Raw genomic sequence first — 20,143 nt, forward strand, 5'->3', positions numbered from 1 at the left:
CGAGCGTCATGCTGCTAACACACTAGGCCACCTCAGTCCTGCTAGTGGCGCTGGCAAAACTCAAATAGATTCACTGCTGCAGCGCCATCTACCAAAACTAAACGAAACTAACTGCTGATGTGATTATAAGAATCTGCTAGAATAACCAAACTATTAAAAACGCACATAGGGTATAGTTAAAATTTCAATTTCGGTGTATTTAAAAATATAAATTAAATAGAAAACTCATTTATGAAAATACTAGCTGGCCCGGCAAACGTTGCATTGCCCTCTATATTATTTCTAGGTAAAAAATTGTTGAAAGCTATGTTGTTCAGGCTGGGATACACTGATAAATTTATTAATCGGATTTTCATTCAAGCACCTTGTTGTAAACGACATTCTTCGTTTTTTGGTCGGGTGCAAGAACAAATAATGCGGATCGTTTGCCAACACGTGAGCATGCCACGTACAATTGACCATGAGAAAAACACGCATTTTCTAGATTGAGGCCACAAATAGTCAAAGATTGGCCCTGTGACTTGTTGATCGTCATGGCGAAGGCAAGACGAAGCGGGAATTGAATTCGTTTAAATTCAAAGGGCATATCTGTTGAGCTCATCGGAATCCTAGGAATAAGAACTTCCTCATCTTTAAATTTTCCTTTGAGTATCAACGCGTGAATCACATTGCTCATCAGTTTTCTTATCACCAAACGCGTTCCATTGCACAGTTTTGGTTGGTTTAAATTTCTAAGCATGCAAATCATGGAGAATTGCTCTTTTCATAGCTGTGTTCATTTCTTGACGCCGGTCAAGTTGTTCTTCCATATTGCCCATGAAGTATATTTGCAAGAATTTTTGCTGTGCATCTTCAATAGGTTGCAATGATCCAATGCGATGGCAAATCTGGCCTTGAATCTTTAAATTCAAAGCCATAGTTATAGTTATATTTACAAACACTATTTACAGAAATCTAACAAACTACATTATTCAAAATTTTTTTTTGGCAGTCATAGAAAATAAAATTTTTAACGTAAATTACCTTAAATATCCGTCTCCAATATTTTCCGCCCCAAATTATGTCATTTGGAAACAGGCATTGTATTTTTGAGTGTTCGCTAGAAAATGTCGTGATTCTAGTGTTTCGCCATAAAGCAGGGAACGCAATGGCTATGGTGACCGCTAATGGCAATGTCACTTTACCACTAAGGCAGCACAAACCGGGCGTTTCACCAGCAAACTTCAATGCGCCACAATGCTAGCAAACAACGTCCATTGGACCAATGCAAACTAAACGATTCAAGCTGTAGTCAATGGTACAATCATATCGAAACGCTGCTGGATTCAAATCAATCCTTGAACCATTTCTTATTGCCATTTCACGGGCTGCCTCTCTTTGAGAAGCACGAATTAAGGCCCTTCTTCCCTGGGTACTAACGCGGAGCCTTTCTCGGGCGATTTCTCGCTCTTCGTCAGATAATTGACTCGCGCTATTCCGTTGCCTAATTGCATTATGGGTCCGCCGGGAAAGATTAGATCTTCTAGGACGCGGCATTTTTATTAATAGTAATACTGCCCTCGCACAAAACCATATAAAACAATCGAGAAATATAAATATAAATAATTTACACAAATTTATGTTTGAGACAAACAAATACCTGAACTTTCGAGATATTTAGCTTTTGTAAAAGTCCAAAAATACAATTTTTAATAATTAACTTTTTTTTTTTTAATTTCGAATTTTGAATTTTGAATTTTTTATTTATTTTTGATTGTTAGGTTTTAATCTTGATTTTTTTTTTAATTTTTGCAGATTTTTGATTTGAAATATTTATAAAGTTTAAAAGTCCGAAAATATAAAAAGCCAAAAATACACTTTTTAATAATTACCTTTTTTTTTTAATTTCGAATTTTTAATTTTTTATTTATTTTTTGAACAGTCAGGTTTTAATCTTTTGATTTTTTGCAGATTTTTGATTTGAAATATTTTTCCTTTTGATTTGAAATTTTTTTTTTTTTTTTTTTTTTTTTTTTTTTTTTTTTTTGAATAGTCAGGTCTGCTCGAGGTCAGGAGACTGACTGACTACATTTGTTTATTTACTTCTACACTATTGTCAAAACTGTCACTGTTACCAAGCCTACTGGGTATAAAAAAAATTTGAACATTTGGGGAAAAAACCGCGTTTTTCAAGTATTCGGCAAATTTTTTCAGTATTTTTAAGACCCTATACTAAACTCGTTGCGGAGACAAATCCAACAAATCAAAAACCATGAAAATTGGTTCAGCCCAAATCAAGTTATAAGCAGTCTTCACTTTTACACAACTTTCTTTTATATATATAGATAAAAATATTTTGAAACAATTAAAAAAAATTAACATCAGTTGCATCGATCGGGATTCGAACCGCGACTTCTTGATCGAGCGTCATGCATCTAACACACTAGGCCACCCCACTCCTGCTGGTGGCGCTGGCAAAACTCAAATAGATTAACTGCTGCTGCGCCATCTACCAAAACTAAACGAAACTAACAGCTGATGTGATTAAACGAATGTTTTTGTTGTAGCTGCTGCACGTGCGTTTGTTAATTGGCGAAATATTTGATTATTTTTTATTAATTTTTGACTGAACGGAATTTAATGAAACTTTCAGCATATGATCTACATATTATATTAAATATTTGAGAAATTAAAACAAGTAAGAAAACTCTAGTCGAGAGTGCTCGACTAGATACTACCCTGAACCCAACAAATAAAAATGCCCATTTAGTATGGCTGAAATTTCAATTTCGATGTATTTAAAAATATAAATAAAATACCAAACTCATTTAATAAAATATAAAAATATTTTGAAACAATTAAAAAAGTTAACATCAGTTGCACCGATCGGGATTCGAACCGCGACTTCTCGATCGAGCGTCATGCAGCTAACACACTAGGCCACCACACTCCTGCTAGTGGCGCTGGCAAAACTCAAATAGATTCACTGCTGCAGCGCCATCTACCAAAACTAAACGAAACTAACTGCTGATGTGATTCTAAGAATCTGCTAGAATAACCAAACTATTAAAAATGCACATAAGGTATAGTTAAAATTTCAATTTCGGTGTATTTAAAAATATAAATTAAATAGAAAACTCATTTATGAAAATATAAAAATATTTTGAAACAATTAAAAAAAATTAACATCAGTTGCATCGATCGGGATTCGAACCGCGACTTCTCGATCGAGCGTCATGCAGCTAACACACTAGGCCACCACACTCCTGCTAGTGGCGCTGGCAAAACTCAAATAGATTCACTGTTGCTGCGCCATCTACCAAAACTAAACGAAACTAACAGCTGATGTGATTCAACGAATGTTTTTGTTGTAGCTGCTGCACGTGCGTTTGTTAATTGCCAAATATTTGATTATTTTTTATTAATTTTTGACTGAACGGAATTTAATGAAACTTTCAGCATATGATCTACATATTATATTGAATATTTGAGAAATTAAAAAAAAAGAAAAATCATTCACAATTAGCTATAGTGGCATCTGATTTGAACTTGAATGTTTTTACTCGATAAAAACATAACGGGATGATTTATCTAATTTTAAAAGCAAACTCGACGTCCGCGCTGTATATACGGTCATTTAAAAAAAAAATTCAAGTCTCTAGCTCTTATATCTTCGGAAATCGACGCGTTCAAACATACGGACAGACGGACAGACGGACAGACGGACGGACGGACAGACGGACAGACAGACAGACGGACAAATCGACTCAGCTCGTCGCCCTGATCAAGAATATATATACTTTGTGGGGTCTGCCACGCCTCCTTCTGCCTGTTACATACATTTCAACAAAACCATTATACCCTGATTTCCCATTTTCAATGGGTTCAGGGTATAAAAAAAGAAAAATCATTCACAATTAGCTATAGAGGCATCTGATTTGAACTTGAATGTTTTTACTCGATAAAAACATAACGGGATGATTTATCGAAAAAATTCAAGTCTCTAGCTCTTATATCTTCGGAAGTCGACGCGTTCAAACATACGGACAGACGGACAGACGGACAGACAGACAGACGGACAGGGCCAAATCGACTCAGCTCGTCGCCCTGATCAAGAATATATATACTTTGTGGGGTCTGCCACGCCTCCTTCTGCCTGTTACATACATTTCAACAAAACCATTATACCCTGATTTCCCATTTTCAATGGGTTCAGGGTATAAAAATGTTATTGGCCTAGGCACTGCTTGCCTGAAGCATGCTTGCCTGAAATGCGTCAAAGAGTCTTGCTGTCGGCAGAGCATGTGGACATCTCTTTGTCATTCAAGTACATAAATTCATTCGGAATAATGAAGCGAATCTTTGGTTATGTTCATAAATTCATCCGGAAAATAAAATCACCTGAGTTATCATCGGATGATCTGCGTCAAGGATCGTTCCTATTATGTCGTCTTGCTCGAAGAGCTCAGTTGCAACCGGAATACTCTGCCCTACAGAATTGAAGGAATATACACTGGTCAAGCGCCATTCTTTCGCTATTTCCGTTTATGGGTGATTTTGGTCTACTAAGAGTTGGTGGTCGTTTGGGGCATTCTACTCTCGGCTTCGATGCGCGTCACCCAATTATTTTACCCAAAAACCATCCCTTAACCTTCGCTATAATATCCCATTTTCATCAAATGCATCACCACGCCGGACCGCAGGCTTTGCTTGCAGCTATTCGATTGCAGTTTTGGCCCATAGGCGGCATGAAAACTGTTGCCCTCGCCTAGTTGAGCATATAATGGCAGACTTGCCTAAGAAGCGTGCACAGTGCTCACCGGCATTCACAATCACTGGAGTTGACTATTGTGGACCTTTTTATTACAAGCCCGATGGACGAAATAGAGCATCAGTAAAATGCTACGTCTGCGTGTTCGTTTGTTTCACAACTAAGGCTGTATGGCTGGAGCTTGCAAAGGATCTGTCGACAGCTGCCTTTTTGGGCGCCCTCAAGCGTTTCGTTAGTACGCGCGGCATTCCAACATGCATCTGGTCAGACAACGCAACCAACTTTGTGGGTGCACGGAACGAGTTGGCGGATCTGAGACGTTTATTTTTGAGCCAGGAACATCGTAGTGAAGTTCACAACTACTGCATCAACAACAGCTTCGATTGGAAATTCATACCTCCTCGTTCGCCACATTTTGGCGGTCTTTGGGAGGCAGCAGTGAAGACAGCTAAAAGGCACCTATATCGGTCTATGGGATCGGCACTTCTTGGTTTCGATGAACTGCGCACATTGGTGTGCCAAATTCAGGCTATAATCAATTCTCGTCCTCTTGTTCCAATTTCAGAAAACCCTGATGATCTTGGAGTTCTCACTCCAGGGCATTTCCTGATTGGTCGACCACTTATCGACTTCCCCGAACCAGATCTATCTCGGATTAACTGCAATCGCCTCGATCGCTGGCAGCGTATGACATACATACAGCAGTTGTTTTGGAAGCGATGGAGTGAGGAATACCTCACAATTCTGCAACAGCGTGGAAAATGGCGGACCCCACGGCCTTCTATCAAGGTCAACGATGTCGTCTGTGTAAAAGACGAAAACCTGCCACCTTTGAAGTGGCCATTAGCCCGGGTCGTTGAGATCATTGCTGGAGCCGATGGAGCCGTGAGAGTCGCTGTTCTGCGTACACCCACTGGAACTACACGTCGAGCTGTCAATAAGCTGTGCGTCCTTCCGGTTGATGATCCTGTTAAAAGTCATGGTATTTTAACGGTGGGGAGGATGTTCGGCGCAGCAGCTAATAATTGCTCTTAATAGTTAAATAAGCTTCTCTTAAGTTAATCTCTTGCCTTTGTCATTCTCATTCGCTGTTAGCGCACTCTTGCACATAACAAAGCATAACACACATACATATGTAAATCTCATCCGCTCTGTTAATTGCATACTCCTCTTTATTTATATTCTTTTAAACTCTGTACAAAAATAGTCTTCATTCGCGCAACACCTACAAATTTGTCACCCTCGCATCGAAATAACTTTGCATAAACAGTGTCCACAGACTCGGCATTAAATTAATAAATAATAAGCTAAATTATATCGTTTTGGTTTTTATTTTTTGACTTCGGCAGCTTCAAACAGTTATAATATAAATAAAGCAACAAAGTGTTGCTATGATACTCTTACTTATATTTCGGGCATATGTCAACTTCATATATTGTATACACTACAATACCTTGAGCATATGCTTATATGACATACAACATACTACAATGCTTACGCTCAAAAAATGTGAAAATTAAAGGAATTTTTCGATATGCCACGCCCCTAAACAATTTTTTTGGGTCATCGATGGAGGAGGTTACTAGTAACTTAACTATCTATATTTGAAGCTTCTATCTATTATATTTTAAGAGATATGAACTTTGCGGTTTGCCACGCCCCCTGGAAGCGGGCATATATCCGACAAAACTTTTTGGTCTTGGGTGGTCAGCCCGAGTATATATACAAAATTTAAGGTCTCTGGCATCAATAGTGTCCAAAATATAGCAGAATTTAAAAAATCACTATATCTTCAAGTCTCGCCCCTAATGGGCGTAGGCATATAATATTGTCATTAGACTTTATAGAATCATAACATTAGCTTACGTGAAACATTTTAGAGTTCTAGCTTTAAAACTCTTGGAGATACAGTTGTATCCGATTTGCCACAGAAAATGCTTTTTCCGATCTGCCACGCCCCTAGTGGGCGGATCGGGAGAATTTTAACACTTCATAGATCGGAGATATTCACGAGTATGTGTTCCAAATTGCAAATTTCTAGTTTCAATAACGCCGAAATAAACTGCGCGACGTATACTCCCGATTCTGACGATCCTCTCTTTCCCATTCCCCGTCCGTGTCGTCAAGTTATAAATTTATAGTAAGATGACCTTGAGCAGACTCATACATAATCACTACTTTACAACTAATAAAATAAGGAAAATTTCAGACCACAAATAAAATGTTTATAACTCTCACTGAGTATACTCTCATTATTATTTTACCAAAATATTTATTTAATCAACCAATGAAAGCTTTATATTCACAGTCCTGAGGATATACCCTATTTTAATACTGTCGGATATGCAATAAATTTGCGTCGTACAGTGTATAACTTTAATATTGAAGAAATACATAATACTGATGATGTAATATATGAAGATGTAGATCAACGAATGTGTAAATTTCCATCGGAAAGCAAGTCGACGATCTATAAATATAGGTGAGTAAATACTTTAAATATTATTGCAACGGTACAAAATATATAGTATATTACAAAAATATATACAATATAATGTAATCGATTTGCAGAGATCCCCAAGAAGTTGCCGCAAGATTTTACCTTTTCTTGAGTCGTCTTGTCTGTTTGCCCGCCTGTTTGAGCTCTTAGATTTGAGAGCCCCACGGGGGCTAAGATGCTCACTACACTGAACCCTTTAAAAATGGGAAATCAGGGTATCAGGGTATCAGGTTGTTAAAAGTATGTAAAAGGCTAACGATTATTCCGAACAATTTATTAATAATGACAGATAATACGATTATTCAATATAGCGCTTGGTATGATTCAAATAGAAAAATGAATGTTTAGCGACTTATCGTTTCGAATAGCCATACCTTCTATAATAACATATCCCATATCTTTCCACAGCATATTATTTGTTTCATCTTTTTCGTTTTTAATTTCAGTTTTTCGACTTGTTTATCTCAGATCCGAAATGAAATGGAAATTAATCTATGCAATTGTTCTTTACGTGATCCATCTTTAACAAGTATGTGACTCTTATTTTCTTAATTTTTGTATTCTTGCACAATATTTTTTTATTCATAAACAATATTCTTATATTATTAGCAGTTAAACCTAAAAACTAAATCATCTAAGATTCACCATATTGATGGCTATAGTAAAATTTATTTAATCTTACAAATATTATAATAATTTAAAACTTAACAAAAACCAAAAAAAGATTATGTAACTAATCACCATGCAGTATACTTTATTTAAAACCTATAATAATCAACAGAGAGAGTTCTCAATGATATTTATCAGACGTATTTATTTTTGTGCTCTGCAAATTTGCTTATTTTCTTAGTTAAATAATTCTATTAAAGTTTCAAATAATTGGTTGGGCCACAAACAGTGGGGCCTTTGCTATTTTTGCGTTGCAAAAATCATAACTTTTTAACCAAGCAAGATATTTCAAAAATTTAAAGAGCATTTTACAGATTATTCTTCTTTTACCAGGGTGCTTCACAGTTTAAACTCAAATATGAACAAGTAAGAAAACTCTAGTCGAGAGTGCTCGACTAGATACTACCCTGAACCCAACTAATAAAAATGCCCATTTAGTATGGCTAAAATTTTAATTTCGATGTATTAATATTTTATTATTATATTTTATATTATATTTTTAGACTCATTCTCGAAAGTGAAATGAGTATATTGGTTTTGTGCAATGTCCGTCTTGCTGTCCGTCCGCCTGTCCGTCTGTCCGTATGAACGCAATCTATTTCGGCGCTATTGAAGCTAGAGACTTGAAATTTGGAACACATACTCGTGAATATCTCCGGTTTATAAAGTGTAAAAATTTTCCCGATCCGCCAACTAGGGGCGTGGCAAATCGGAAAATGCATTTTCCGATATACCAGAAATCATGTTTGTTGAAAAGCTAGAAGGCTGAAATTTGGTATGTAGGTCCGCGCCGACCACCCAAGATCACAACCTATGGCGGATATATCTCGTCCCATTAGGGGCGTGGCAAATCGGATAAAACTGTATCTCCTAAAGTTATAAACCTAGAATGCTGAAATTTTGCATGTAAGCTGATGTTTTGATTCTATGAAGATGGGTAAAAAAAAACTATATATCTACGCCTGCTAGGAGCGTGGCAAATCGGACCTGAAGATATAGTGATTTTTCGAATTCTGCTATATTTTAGGCACTATTGATGCTAGAGATCTGAAATTTGGTATGTATACGCGGGTTGATCACCCAAGTCCAACAAGCTATGGTAGATATATGTCCGCCCATAGGGGGCGTGGCAAACCGCAAATGTTTATATCTCCTACAGTTTAAGAGCTAGAAGCTTCAAATTTGGATAGTTAAGTTACTGGTAGCCTCCTCTATTGATGCCCTAATGTGATATAAAGAGATTGTGAAAAAGTGAATCTGTGTGTGTTTTATTCTTATCAAGCAACTAATAACTAACTAATGGTGCTAGTAGATCCCATTTTCCCCCCTTCCCTCCTCGTTGCATATTTCGTCATTTGGCCGAGGCGCATCCCGGCATTAAGTAGTTAAAGTAGAGAACGCGGCTATGCCCGTTCGCTGAGAGGCCAAACCCTCAGCATCGCTCCCCGTTGTTCCCTATATCCCCCCCCCCCCCCCCCCCCTCCGAATTCCGGTCACAGCGAATCACAAATTTTCTTGTGGTATCCACCCTGGGTAAACTGACGCTGCCCCAGCTGGAAAATTGGATCCTTACAAGTGGCGCCCGAGCAGGGACCTGACTGAGGAGAGTGTGGCAAGCTGGCGGCGTAAAGACCCGCAAACTTTCCCGAATATAGGGAGCTGGACGGCAGAAGCGTTCGCATAGGAAAAAAAAGTGCGTGGAAGCGCGTAGTCGAGCATACCCACGGGTACCCGATCCGCGCAACGAAAGAGCAAAGGACATACCAGTATTGGTGGCGAACAACGGTGTAAGCGTAACGGCGTTGCAGTGCAGCGCGCCGAAAACATTGTGCGAAAGTGAGAGCAAGAAAGTGAAGGTTTGTGCGTATGTATGCATATAAGTGGATAGGAGCATATATATATACGCGTAGGTGTATATATGTATATACATGCACATATAAGTCCATATATATATATATATAACAATTAGTGTATAAAGAGAGAGCAAGGAAGTGGAGCAAGAAAGTGGAGGTTTGTGTGTATGTGTGCATATAAGTGGATATGTGCATATATATATACGCATAGGTGTATATATATATATACATGTACGCATATGCATATATGTATATATATACAGTAGTACGTAGTACGTAGTAACGAGTAGTCGAGCATACCCACAGGTACCCGACCTGCGCAACGAAATAACGAAAGAACAGCGTTAGCGGCGGCAAATAACGGCGTGAGCGTAACGGCGCTAAAGTGCATTGCACCGAAGGCGCGTCAAAAGCATAGCTAAACTTATGTGTTTGCGTATACATATATTCATATATTCATATATATATATAATTACATTTTTAAACAATGCGGTTAGTTAAATATAAAGATAACTTTATTTTAATAGCATTGGAGTTGAACAAGTTTATTCTCGTGATGCAGATTTACAACTAATTCTAATTCTAAGCTTACTATGCAATGCGTCGGCGTTGGCAGCTATAAAGCTCCAGCATCGGATGACATTGCCGTTACAAAGCTCTAGGTGGCCTGATCATGCAGTTACCTTTCTTGTAAATGCTTTAAGTGGCGTGATTCTGCCGTAACTTCGCTTGCGAGCTTTGAGAGTCGTAAGATTAAGCTACAGAGTGGCTTAAGAGAGATTATAAGAGAAATTATGTATGCATACCAAATACTCTAATTTGTTGGAGTATGATGAATACGTAACTATATATATATATACATATATATACAGAAGAAAAAAAATTAAAAAAAATATATATTTATATATATGTCGGAGATGGCTCTGAATTCTCGTGCTCCATAATAACTTCTTAATTTCAGTAGGCGATATTTGTTCTTTTGCTTTTTGAACGCAGCGAGTCGCAATTGTCTCGTTGTTACCTCTGCTGTCCTCAGACTAAAAGCCACGTACGCACAGCCTCAACGCTCGTGCTTCTCTTCCTCTTTACATAACAACTACAATCGCGCCACACTCGGCCGAGGCATCTCTCTCGCTCTCGGGCCTCATTCTCGGCATAGAATTTACCGCTAACCGACATTACTCAGTCATCATTTACTTTGCTTATTGCATTGTACATAGTAGCGCTCGTTGCTATGAAGTTTTACAACATCGCAATACCGTGTCAGACTCACTGACGTGGCAACGCAGCATTACATTGCTACGTCATCAACATTTTACATTCATGTTATTAACATAACATGCTCCTGTTATGTCAAATTCTCATGTTAATTACATAAATCTCTGACACGGCCTTCCTGACGATTACACGTCCTCGTGTATGAAATTAAACACTCTGATTAGAATCATATCTTTTTGTTTTTTTTTTTTTTTTTTTTATCAAAATAAGCCAATTCTTTTACATGGTTTCATCACTCAACACAACATATTCGCTTCATTTAAACATTTACATTAATTTACAATTAAATCTTTCTGTTCATTACCCGCATAATAATTACTCAATCTTATTACACATTTTTCAAATGTCTTCAAATGTTAGTTAATACAAATAAACTCAACCATTTGGATTTCATGTTTGTCTCACATCTACATATTTAGATCTTCAAATGTCAGCGTTACGGAAAATCTCATTTACATTTTCAAAGTACATCGTACCCTTCCGTAACAACTCGCCCATTTGGCTTTCCATCAAATGACAGTTTGGCAGGATATCACTCTAATTTAGTAGCTCGTACTCTTCTGCGCAAACCCGACCATTTGGCTTTCCATTTTATCATACCACAGTTAAACAGGCTCTTGCCGCCACTCTGCGACGATATGTACCACATGTACCTTGATCTCTCACTAGATCAACTGTCCGCCATGAACAATTTCAGCCTTCACCAGCGTGAACATTGACACTTGAACCTAGCCCCTGTGTATGATGTCCTCCACACCTTCTAGGTGGCAGAGGTAACCTTTTGACCAGCGTCTGTTTCACCGTGGTCAATGTCGTCAAACATTTCTCTTTCGACTTGCTTATCGGGTAATGCTCGTAAAAATTCATGCGAATACTTATATTTTCATTTATTTGTTAATGATTTCAAAATGTAACGGTCACCTTCTAGCAATTCAGTCACTACAAATGGTCCCTTAAATTTTGGATCTAATTTTGTCTGATGCCGCTCTTCACTTTTTAACAAAACATAATCACCAACTTTGTATTGCCTTATTTTGCCTTGTTTTTATCTACTCTATTTTTGTCATACTCGGCATTCCTGACCATATTCTCTTTAGCTTTAATTCTCGCTTCATTACGATCAATTTTCGTTTCTTCACCGATAGGTAGCATGCCCAAGGGCCTTGCTGCCCTACCGATCAATAACTCTAGTGGACTAAAGTTAGTTACTCTATTGGTCGTGCAATTTATGGCTAACTGTACTTCTTTTAAAGCTTCTTGCCATGTTCGTGAACTTGTTTCCACAGCTGTCAACATACTTTTGATAGTGCTCATCACGCGCTCCACTTGCCCATTAGCTCTACTAGCGCTTGTTGCTATTAAATGAAAATCTATTTTGTTATTTGAACAAAAATCTTTAAAACCGCTACTTGCAAAGCTTCTGCCCTGATCTGCAATAATACGGTTAGGTGCTCCAAAAAGTGCTATAGTTGACTTTACGGCTTCAATGCAATTATTTGTGTCAAGGTTTAACGTGTGATGTAAATGGACAAACTTAGTAAATGCATCTACCTGAACAATGACATATTCTTTAACATCATTTTTGCCACTCAACTTGCCGCTAATATCTATATGTATAGTGTGCCAAAGTATTTCAATTTTGGGAATGGGATGCATTTCCATTTGTATTCTTCCGGACGAAGGCTTAGACAACTTACACGTTATGCAATTCTCTACAAATTTCCTTACATATTTCGTCATCTTTTTAAGCCAATATTGCTCAAAGACCTTGTCCAGAGTTTTCTGCCAACCCAAATGCATTATTGCTTCATGCACATGATTAATTACGGACCACTTAAATGCATTGGGAATCACATGAAGACAACGTGTTTTGCCATTTCGCTGAATAATGCGATACAGCAACCCGGCTCTAATTTCGTATGTTCTTAAAACATCATTTTGGGTTTCCCCAGCATTTAATTGCTTGACTATATCCATTATTTCTCAATCGCGTTGCTGCTCTGCCAATAGCCAATTAACTGTGATTTCTGCTAAGTCCACACGAACTTCTACTTTCTTTACAATTTTGACCTCTTTGGGTAATGGATTTCGAGACAGAAAATCTACATGAGCCATTTGGCTGCCTTTCCGATATTCAACATTGAAATCAAATGATTGTAAGTACGCCCAGCATCGATGCACTCTTGGCGTCAATTCAGCTTTTGTACGGCTTGCTTTTAATGAATTGCAATCAGTATATACGGAAAATTTTGTGCCATGTAAATAATGTCGAAAGTGCTTCACAGCATTGTACACTGCCAGAGTTTCCAACTCATATGAATGATATTTGGATTCTGACGCTGAAGTACATTTGCTGTAGTACTCGACTACTTTACATTTGCCTTCTTGTTTATGCATGAGCATAGCACCATAACCGTACGAGCTTGCATCTGTGTGAAGTTCTATTGGGAGTTGCGGATCAAAAATGATAAGCACTGGGTCACTTGTCAACATGGAAATGATTTTTTGACGTATTTGTTCATGCTCCTCCTTCGCAGTCAAGTGATACAACGGTTTCATTTGTTCAGAAAATCTAGGAACAAACTGCCTGAAATATGAGGCCAGGCCTATAAATTGCCTTAATTGTGTGACACTATTTGGCTTTGGTAAAGCGGACAACGGCTCTATTTTTCTCGGATTTGGTTTTATTTCACCGTTTTTTATATAAAATCCGAGGTACTCAATTCCTGTTCTCAAAAACGCACATTTTTTTTATATTAAACGAAAATCCTGCATTTGCCAATGCCTTTAAAACGACTGCCAACCTTTCAAATGCTTGTTCTTTTGATTCTGCCACAATCAAAACATCATCAATGTAAACAACTGCATATGAATATGCCAATTCACCCAAAGCTTTTACAATCGCACGCTGAAACACTGACGAGGCATTCTTAAGGCCAAACGGCATAGCTAAAAATTCGTATTGACCCTCTGGAGTCACAAAAGCGGTTCGCTCAATAGAATCTTCGTGTATGGGTATTTGATAAAAACCACTTGCCATGTCCAGACTGGAAAAATATTTTCCACCTCGTAATCTGGCTATCTGATCTGATATTAATGGAAGGGGATATTTATCAGACACTGTATTCGCATTTAATTCTCGGTAGTCTATACACAATCTATCACTACCATCCTTCTTCTTAACCAATAACATTGGACTAGCAAATGGTGACCTGCTTGTTCGTATGACATTTTGTTTAATCATTTGCTGGATTTTTCCTCTAACAAGCTCCTTCTCGTCTGCGCTCAGCTTATATGGGCGTCTTTGAACTGTTTTATTTTTATCTAACAACCTAATTTCTAAAGCACCAGTCGATACACGTCTATTTGGTATTCCATCTATAAAATCATTTGAATGCTCAGCAAGTATTTCTTTTAGTTTTCGCCTATCACTTTCATTCAGTTCAACATTATTACCAATTAGATTTTCTAGAAATTTAGTATTACTTTCCTTGTAGGTTTCATTAATTTGTTTTATTTTATGTCAAATTTGTCAGCTTCAATTAAGACACCAAAACCGAGCTGCAAGATTTCTCGATCAATCATTACATTATGCTTCAAGCAATCATCTGCTACTACTTGAAATAATATTTCTAGATTAAATTGAGACAAAATTTGCAAATGGCTTTTCACAACATTTTCTCCTATACCTCTTAATATTGTCAGATTATTAATTCGCTTGCCAGATAACTTATTACTTAATGTTTCTTTGATCAAAGAGCACTCGGCGCCCGAGTCAAAGAAAAATGGAAAGAGCTCACCCAGTTGGTACATTTTTCCCTTTGGCTCTATAACTGTACACAAGTTTACTCGCTTCTCAATGCTGCCAGATGATACTTCTCTCTTCAGACAAGCTGATGCAATGTGACCTATGTCGCCGCACTTATAACAAGTCACTCCTGCTCTCTCTCGTCCTGATGTAGAGTGTGGTATCGGGTTTCTCGTCTGCTTTCTTCTTACGGCACTCGGCTACCTTGTGTCCAGTTTTCCCACAGTAAAAGCATTTGCTTGGAGTTTGCATCTTTTGTCTTTTCCTTTCTGGCTCTGAACCCGACGGCAGATGATCGCTTCGTTTAAATGCATAAGCTTTTAATTGTTGTTGCATTTCATTGCGCGTTTTTACATTTGTTGTAAAAATTAATTTTTGTAATTTTGCGTCAAATTTTGATGCATATGCCAGCACGACAGCAACAGCAATCTCTTCCAATTTCATCGAATTCCAGTTCGTCAATAATGACGTCACTAATCGGCTAGCGTAAACCGAAATACATTCGTTAGCATTCGGGCGTCCGTTAAGCATATTCGTCAAAAAGGCTGCTGGCGTCTCTATGCCCTCATATCGTTGTATGAACAACTCGCCGAACTCTGGCCAAGTTATGCCAGTCTGACAGATTTGGGCAAGCCACGGTGAAGAGCTCCCCACTAATGCCTTTGTAAGCGCCATTACTGCCTTCCAGAGGATGCTCAGATAGAATCATATCGGTTGTTCTATACCACGCTAGGGCGTCAGCTCCCGGTGCATCAGGATTGAATATTGGTAGAGTAGTTGTTGTTGTTTTTGCTGCTGTCTGCATTGACTTTAACATTTCCATAAATTTGTTATTTTGCGACTCCAGTATCGCTTCCAGCATGCGTCCTGATATTTCTTGTGGGTGGGGGCATCCCACTTCTGATGTCGGAGATGGCTCTGAATTCTCGTGCTCCATAATAACTTCTTAATTTCAGTAGGCGATATTTGTTCTTTTGCTTTTTGAACGCAGCGAGTCGCAATTGTCTCGTTGTTACCTCTGCTGTCCTCAGACTAAAAGCCACGTACGCACAGCCTCAACGCTCGTGCTTCTCTTCCTCTTTACATAACAACTACAATCGCGCCACACTCGGCCGAGGCATCTCTCTCGCTCTCGGGCCTCATTCTCGGCATAGAATTTACCGCTAACCGACATTACTCAGTCATCATTTACTTTGCTTATTGCATTGTACATAGTAGCGCTCGTTGCTATGAAGTTTTACAACATCGCAATACCGTGTCAGACTCACTGACGTGGCAACGCAGCATTACATTGCTACGTCATCAACATTTTACATTCATGTTATTAACATAACATGCTCCTGTTATGTCAAATTCTCATGTTAATTACATAAATCTCTGACATATATATATACATATTTATACATACATATATATACAGAAGAAAAAAATTAATGTAAAAGGGAAAAAATTTTTACATATGTTGATTAAGTGTGCGGCCTCGTGAGCGGATATACCCCACGGCTCAACACGACAGGATAGATTAGTGGTCACTGGGCCATAAAAACGGAGCGCACAGTGGGCCAAAGGCAAAATAAAATAGAATGACAACATACTGACAACAACACGTCCTCGTGTTATTTTCTTTTCAAATATCTTAACTCAGAACAAATTTATTTCACAATATTCTACTACTGAATACATTCAGGTCCCATGCCATCCAACACAACATATCACAACAGTCTAGAGATCCATCCAACTTTTTGGCATTCACCTCTCTGATGCCTCAGCAACACAATTTTTTGGCAGTCGCATCTCTGATGCCTCAGCAACACATATTTATGGCAGTCTCATCTCTGATGCCTCAGCAACACATATTTATGGCAGTCTCATCTCTGATGCCTCAGTAACACATATTTATGGCAGTCTCGTCTCTGATGCCTCAGCAACAAATATTTATGGCAGTCTCATCTCTGATGCCTCAGCAACACATATTTATGGCAGTCTCATCTCTGATGCCTCAGCAACACATATTTATGGCAGTCTCATCTCTGATGCCTCAGCAACAATTTTCATAACATCTCTTTCGATGCTTTCATTATCGTCTAAATCTGCAGGATCTTGTTGTGTTGGCATGCCTAACAAACTATCTTGCGCATACTTATAAGTCCTATTGCATCTTAGTGACTTAAGTGTATATCTGTCTCCATCTAATACATCAACAATCAACAAGTAAGAAAGCTCTAGTCGAGACTGCTCGACTACGAGATCCCCTGAACCCTTGGAGCAATAGATATTTCAATAATTTTTCGCGTCTTTCAGCTTACACAAGAAACACGCACACACACATACACACGCACGTACGCACACGCAGGCATACATACACACACGCATACAGACACAAACGCATACACACTCACATACACACCCACATACATACACATACACAAACACATGGACACACAAGCACCCACGCATAAACACGCATGGGCTGCAGTGTACGCTTACTATGGGAACTTAATTGTTTGATAACTTTTTTTATGGACGTACGATCTTCATGAAACTTTCAGATTATGATTATAACATGGAAATGCATGTAATTGCCAAAGCACAAGTCTCTAGTATTTGAAATATGCTTTTTACAAAAGTGAGGGTGAGGGGGTGAATTTAAGGGTGGGGGGTAAATTTTAACAAAAACCGAAATTGTATAAATTGCATATAAGCATACATTAAAAATTTGGAGACTCTAGCAATAAAGGTGTAGAAGATATAATTTTATAACTGGTTTTCGATAAGGTTGTTTATCGATAAAAAAGATCGGGATGAGTTATCGATTTTTAATGATAAACTTGATATGCGCGCTGTTATTACGGACATTTAAAAAAATTTGAAGTCTCTAGCTTTTATATCTTCCGAAATCGACGCGTTCATACATACGGACAGACGGACAGACGGACGGACGGACAGACGGACAGGGCCAAATCAAGATATATGATCAAGAATATATATACTTTGTGGGGTCTGCCACGCCTTCTTCTGCCTGTTACATACATTTCAAAAAAACCATTATACCCTGATTTCCCATTGAAAATGGGTTCAGGGTATAAAAATGCAGCTTTTTCCGGGAAAAGTTGGCGTATCTAGGCCACGTCATTAGTGGGGAAGGAATCTGTACCGACCCCGCGAAAGTCGAAGCAACTCGAGAATTCCCAACGCCGAAGAACCTGAAAGAGCTAGGACAATGCCTGGGAATGGCCTCTTGGTACAGGCGATTTGTGCCGAGCTTCGCTTCATTGGTCCAACCAATGACCAAGCTGCTCAAGAAAGGAAGAAATGGGTCTGGACCGAGGAGCAAGAAGATGCGCTGCAGAAGTTGAAAGAGAGCCTGATGACAGCACCAGTCTTAGCATGCCCCGACTTCTCAGAAAAATTTGTGCTGCAAACCGACGCCAGCGACTGTGGGCTGGGCGCGGTGCTAACTCAGGAAATCGAGGGTCGAGAACGAGTCATAGCCTACGCCAGCCGAAGACTGACGAAAACGGAGGCGAACTATTCGGCCACGGAGAAAGAGTGCCTCGCGATCGTTTGGGCAATCAGGAAGATGCGTTGCTATCTGGAAGGCTACAGGTTCGACGTGGTAACAGACCACCTGGCGTTGAAATGGCTGAACTCGATAGAGAGCCCCAAGGGCAGGATCGCCCGATGGGCGTTGGAACTGCAGCAATTCCAGTTCGACGTCCGTTATCGCCTCAACAGATGCCGCTCGTCACGTGAAGCGCTGCGAGACGTGCCACAAATTCAAGGGCGTACAACAAAAGCCGGCCGGACAGATGCTGACCAGGCAGGTAGCGGAGCCGATGGCAGTCCTGTGAGCGGATTTCGTGGGACCTTTGCCTCGATCCAAGCGTGGGAACACAATGCTGTTGGTGTCCCACGACGCTTTCGCTAAGTGGGTGGAGCTGGTGCCGTTGAGGAAGGCTACTACCGCGCATCTGCAGTTGGCGTTCCGAAAACGAATACTCAGCAGATTTGGAGTACCCAGGACATTCGTCTGCGACAACGGCGTTCAATTTACGAGCAGGAGCTTCAAGGCGTTCATGGAGTCCCTGGGGGTGACACTCCAACATACAGCGCCGTACTCGCCACAGGAGAATCCGACGGAGAGGGCTAATCGTACGATAAAAACGATGATAGCACAATACGTCCAGGGTCATCAGAGCTCATGGGATGAGTTACTGCCGGAAATAACGCTGGCTGTACGACGAAGTTACACCCGGATCGGCGACGGAGGGGCTTCACCCAGACGCTAAAAGAGACAGGATGAGGGAAGTGTTCGCGATCGCCCGCAATAACCTGCAGAGTGCCTCGAGCGATCAAAGCCGCTACTATAACCTGCGTAGACACGAATGGAGGCCGAAGCTAGGTTCGTCAGTCTTGTTAAGGCAGCACTAGTTGTCCAACGCGGCAGATGGCTTCGCAGCGAAACTGGCACCGAAGTATGACGGCCCGTTTCGGATCGTTAGCTTTGTCTCTCCCAACATTCTGCGCCTCGCCAAACGCGGCGAACGCAAAAGAAGGGTAGCTAACATCTCCCAGCTCAAGTCTTTCCATCACGACGGCGACGAAAGCGAGGAAGAGCGGGACGAAGGCCGAGGGACCATCGACGTCCCTGAACACTGACGGCAACACACCTCAGTCACACCCTTCCCCACCTAAAACCTCTTACCCAACCCCCTCCATAGTATCTCGTGAAAGTTGATTTACTAACTAGTAGTTTGGGAGGCAGTATCCTTAAAGTGGATCATTTATGCTTGAGTTTTCAGATATAACGACGATGGAGGACGAGACTATCGTAATCAGCAGTGAGGACGAGAGGGAGGAAGAAGTGGCGGCTCGCGTGGAAGATGTCAGCGACGCTGACACCGAGCCATTCCCGGGCACGGGGTACCAAAGACGAGACAACCCGAGGATGGCCCGGGATTATTACAGGCCTCGTGAGGAGCGACCACCACCAAAATTTAAACACACGGTCCATCGATCCTCAATCAACATCGCCGAGAGGCTCGATGGGTGCGTGATGTTAATGAAGGTTGCTGGCGGAGTCCGTCGAAGAGCCCGGCCAGAAAGATCCCGAGGGTCGATTTGGCGGGTGTGGCGGCGAAGTTGCGCCAAACGGGAGGGAATCACCAAACAACCCCCTTTGAGCCAGATCAGGGTATCCCTGAAGAAGGAGAACGAGCCCGGGGCCCGGAACAAGGCAGACACGAGCCACAAGAAGAGCCGTGCGTAGTGCCAGAGCTGGAGGA

The 20,143-nt window shown here is 40.0% G+C and overlaps 1 protein-coding gene and 1 long non-coding RNA gene across 3 annotated transcripts in view; one reads left to right on the plus strand and one right to left on the minus strand.

Annotated features, from left to right (window-relative positions):
- The window catches only part of ppk29 (pickpocket 29), a 344,359-nt gene that overhangs the window by 203,476 nt on the left and 120,740 nt on the right, over positions 1 to 20,143 (plus strand). For both annotated transcript variants that reach the window (XM_089469773.1, XM_089469772.1), the window contains 2 exons: positions 7,045 to 7,232; positions 7,697 to 7,779. In XM_089469773.1, the coding sequence (XP_089325899.1) occupies positions 7,045 to 7,232; positions 7,697 to 7,779 (271 nt within the window). The remainder of the gene's footprint in view (positions 1 to 7,044; positions 7,233 to 7,696; positions 7,780 to 20,143) is intronic.
- On the minus strand, positions 306 to 2,582 carry LOC149268901 (uncharacterized). Its single transcript, XR_016270237.1, has 3 exons — positions 1,872 to 2,582; positions 1,024 to 1,553; positions 306 to 899 (listed from the first exon to the last, which is right to left on the minus strand). It is a non-coding gene; the product is annotated as an uncharacterized LOC149268901 (long non-coding RNA).

The sequence above is a fragment of the Drosophila arizonae genome, chromosome 5 (assembly GCF_054131065.1).
Source record: "Drosophila arizonae isolate 15081-1271.41 chromosome 5, UAZ_ARI_1.0, whole genome shotgun sequence".
Taxonomy (NCBI): Eukaryota; Metazoa; Arthropoda; class Insecta; order Diptera; family Drosophilidae; genus Drosophila; species Drosophila arizonae.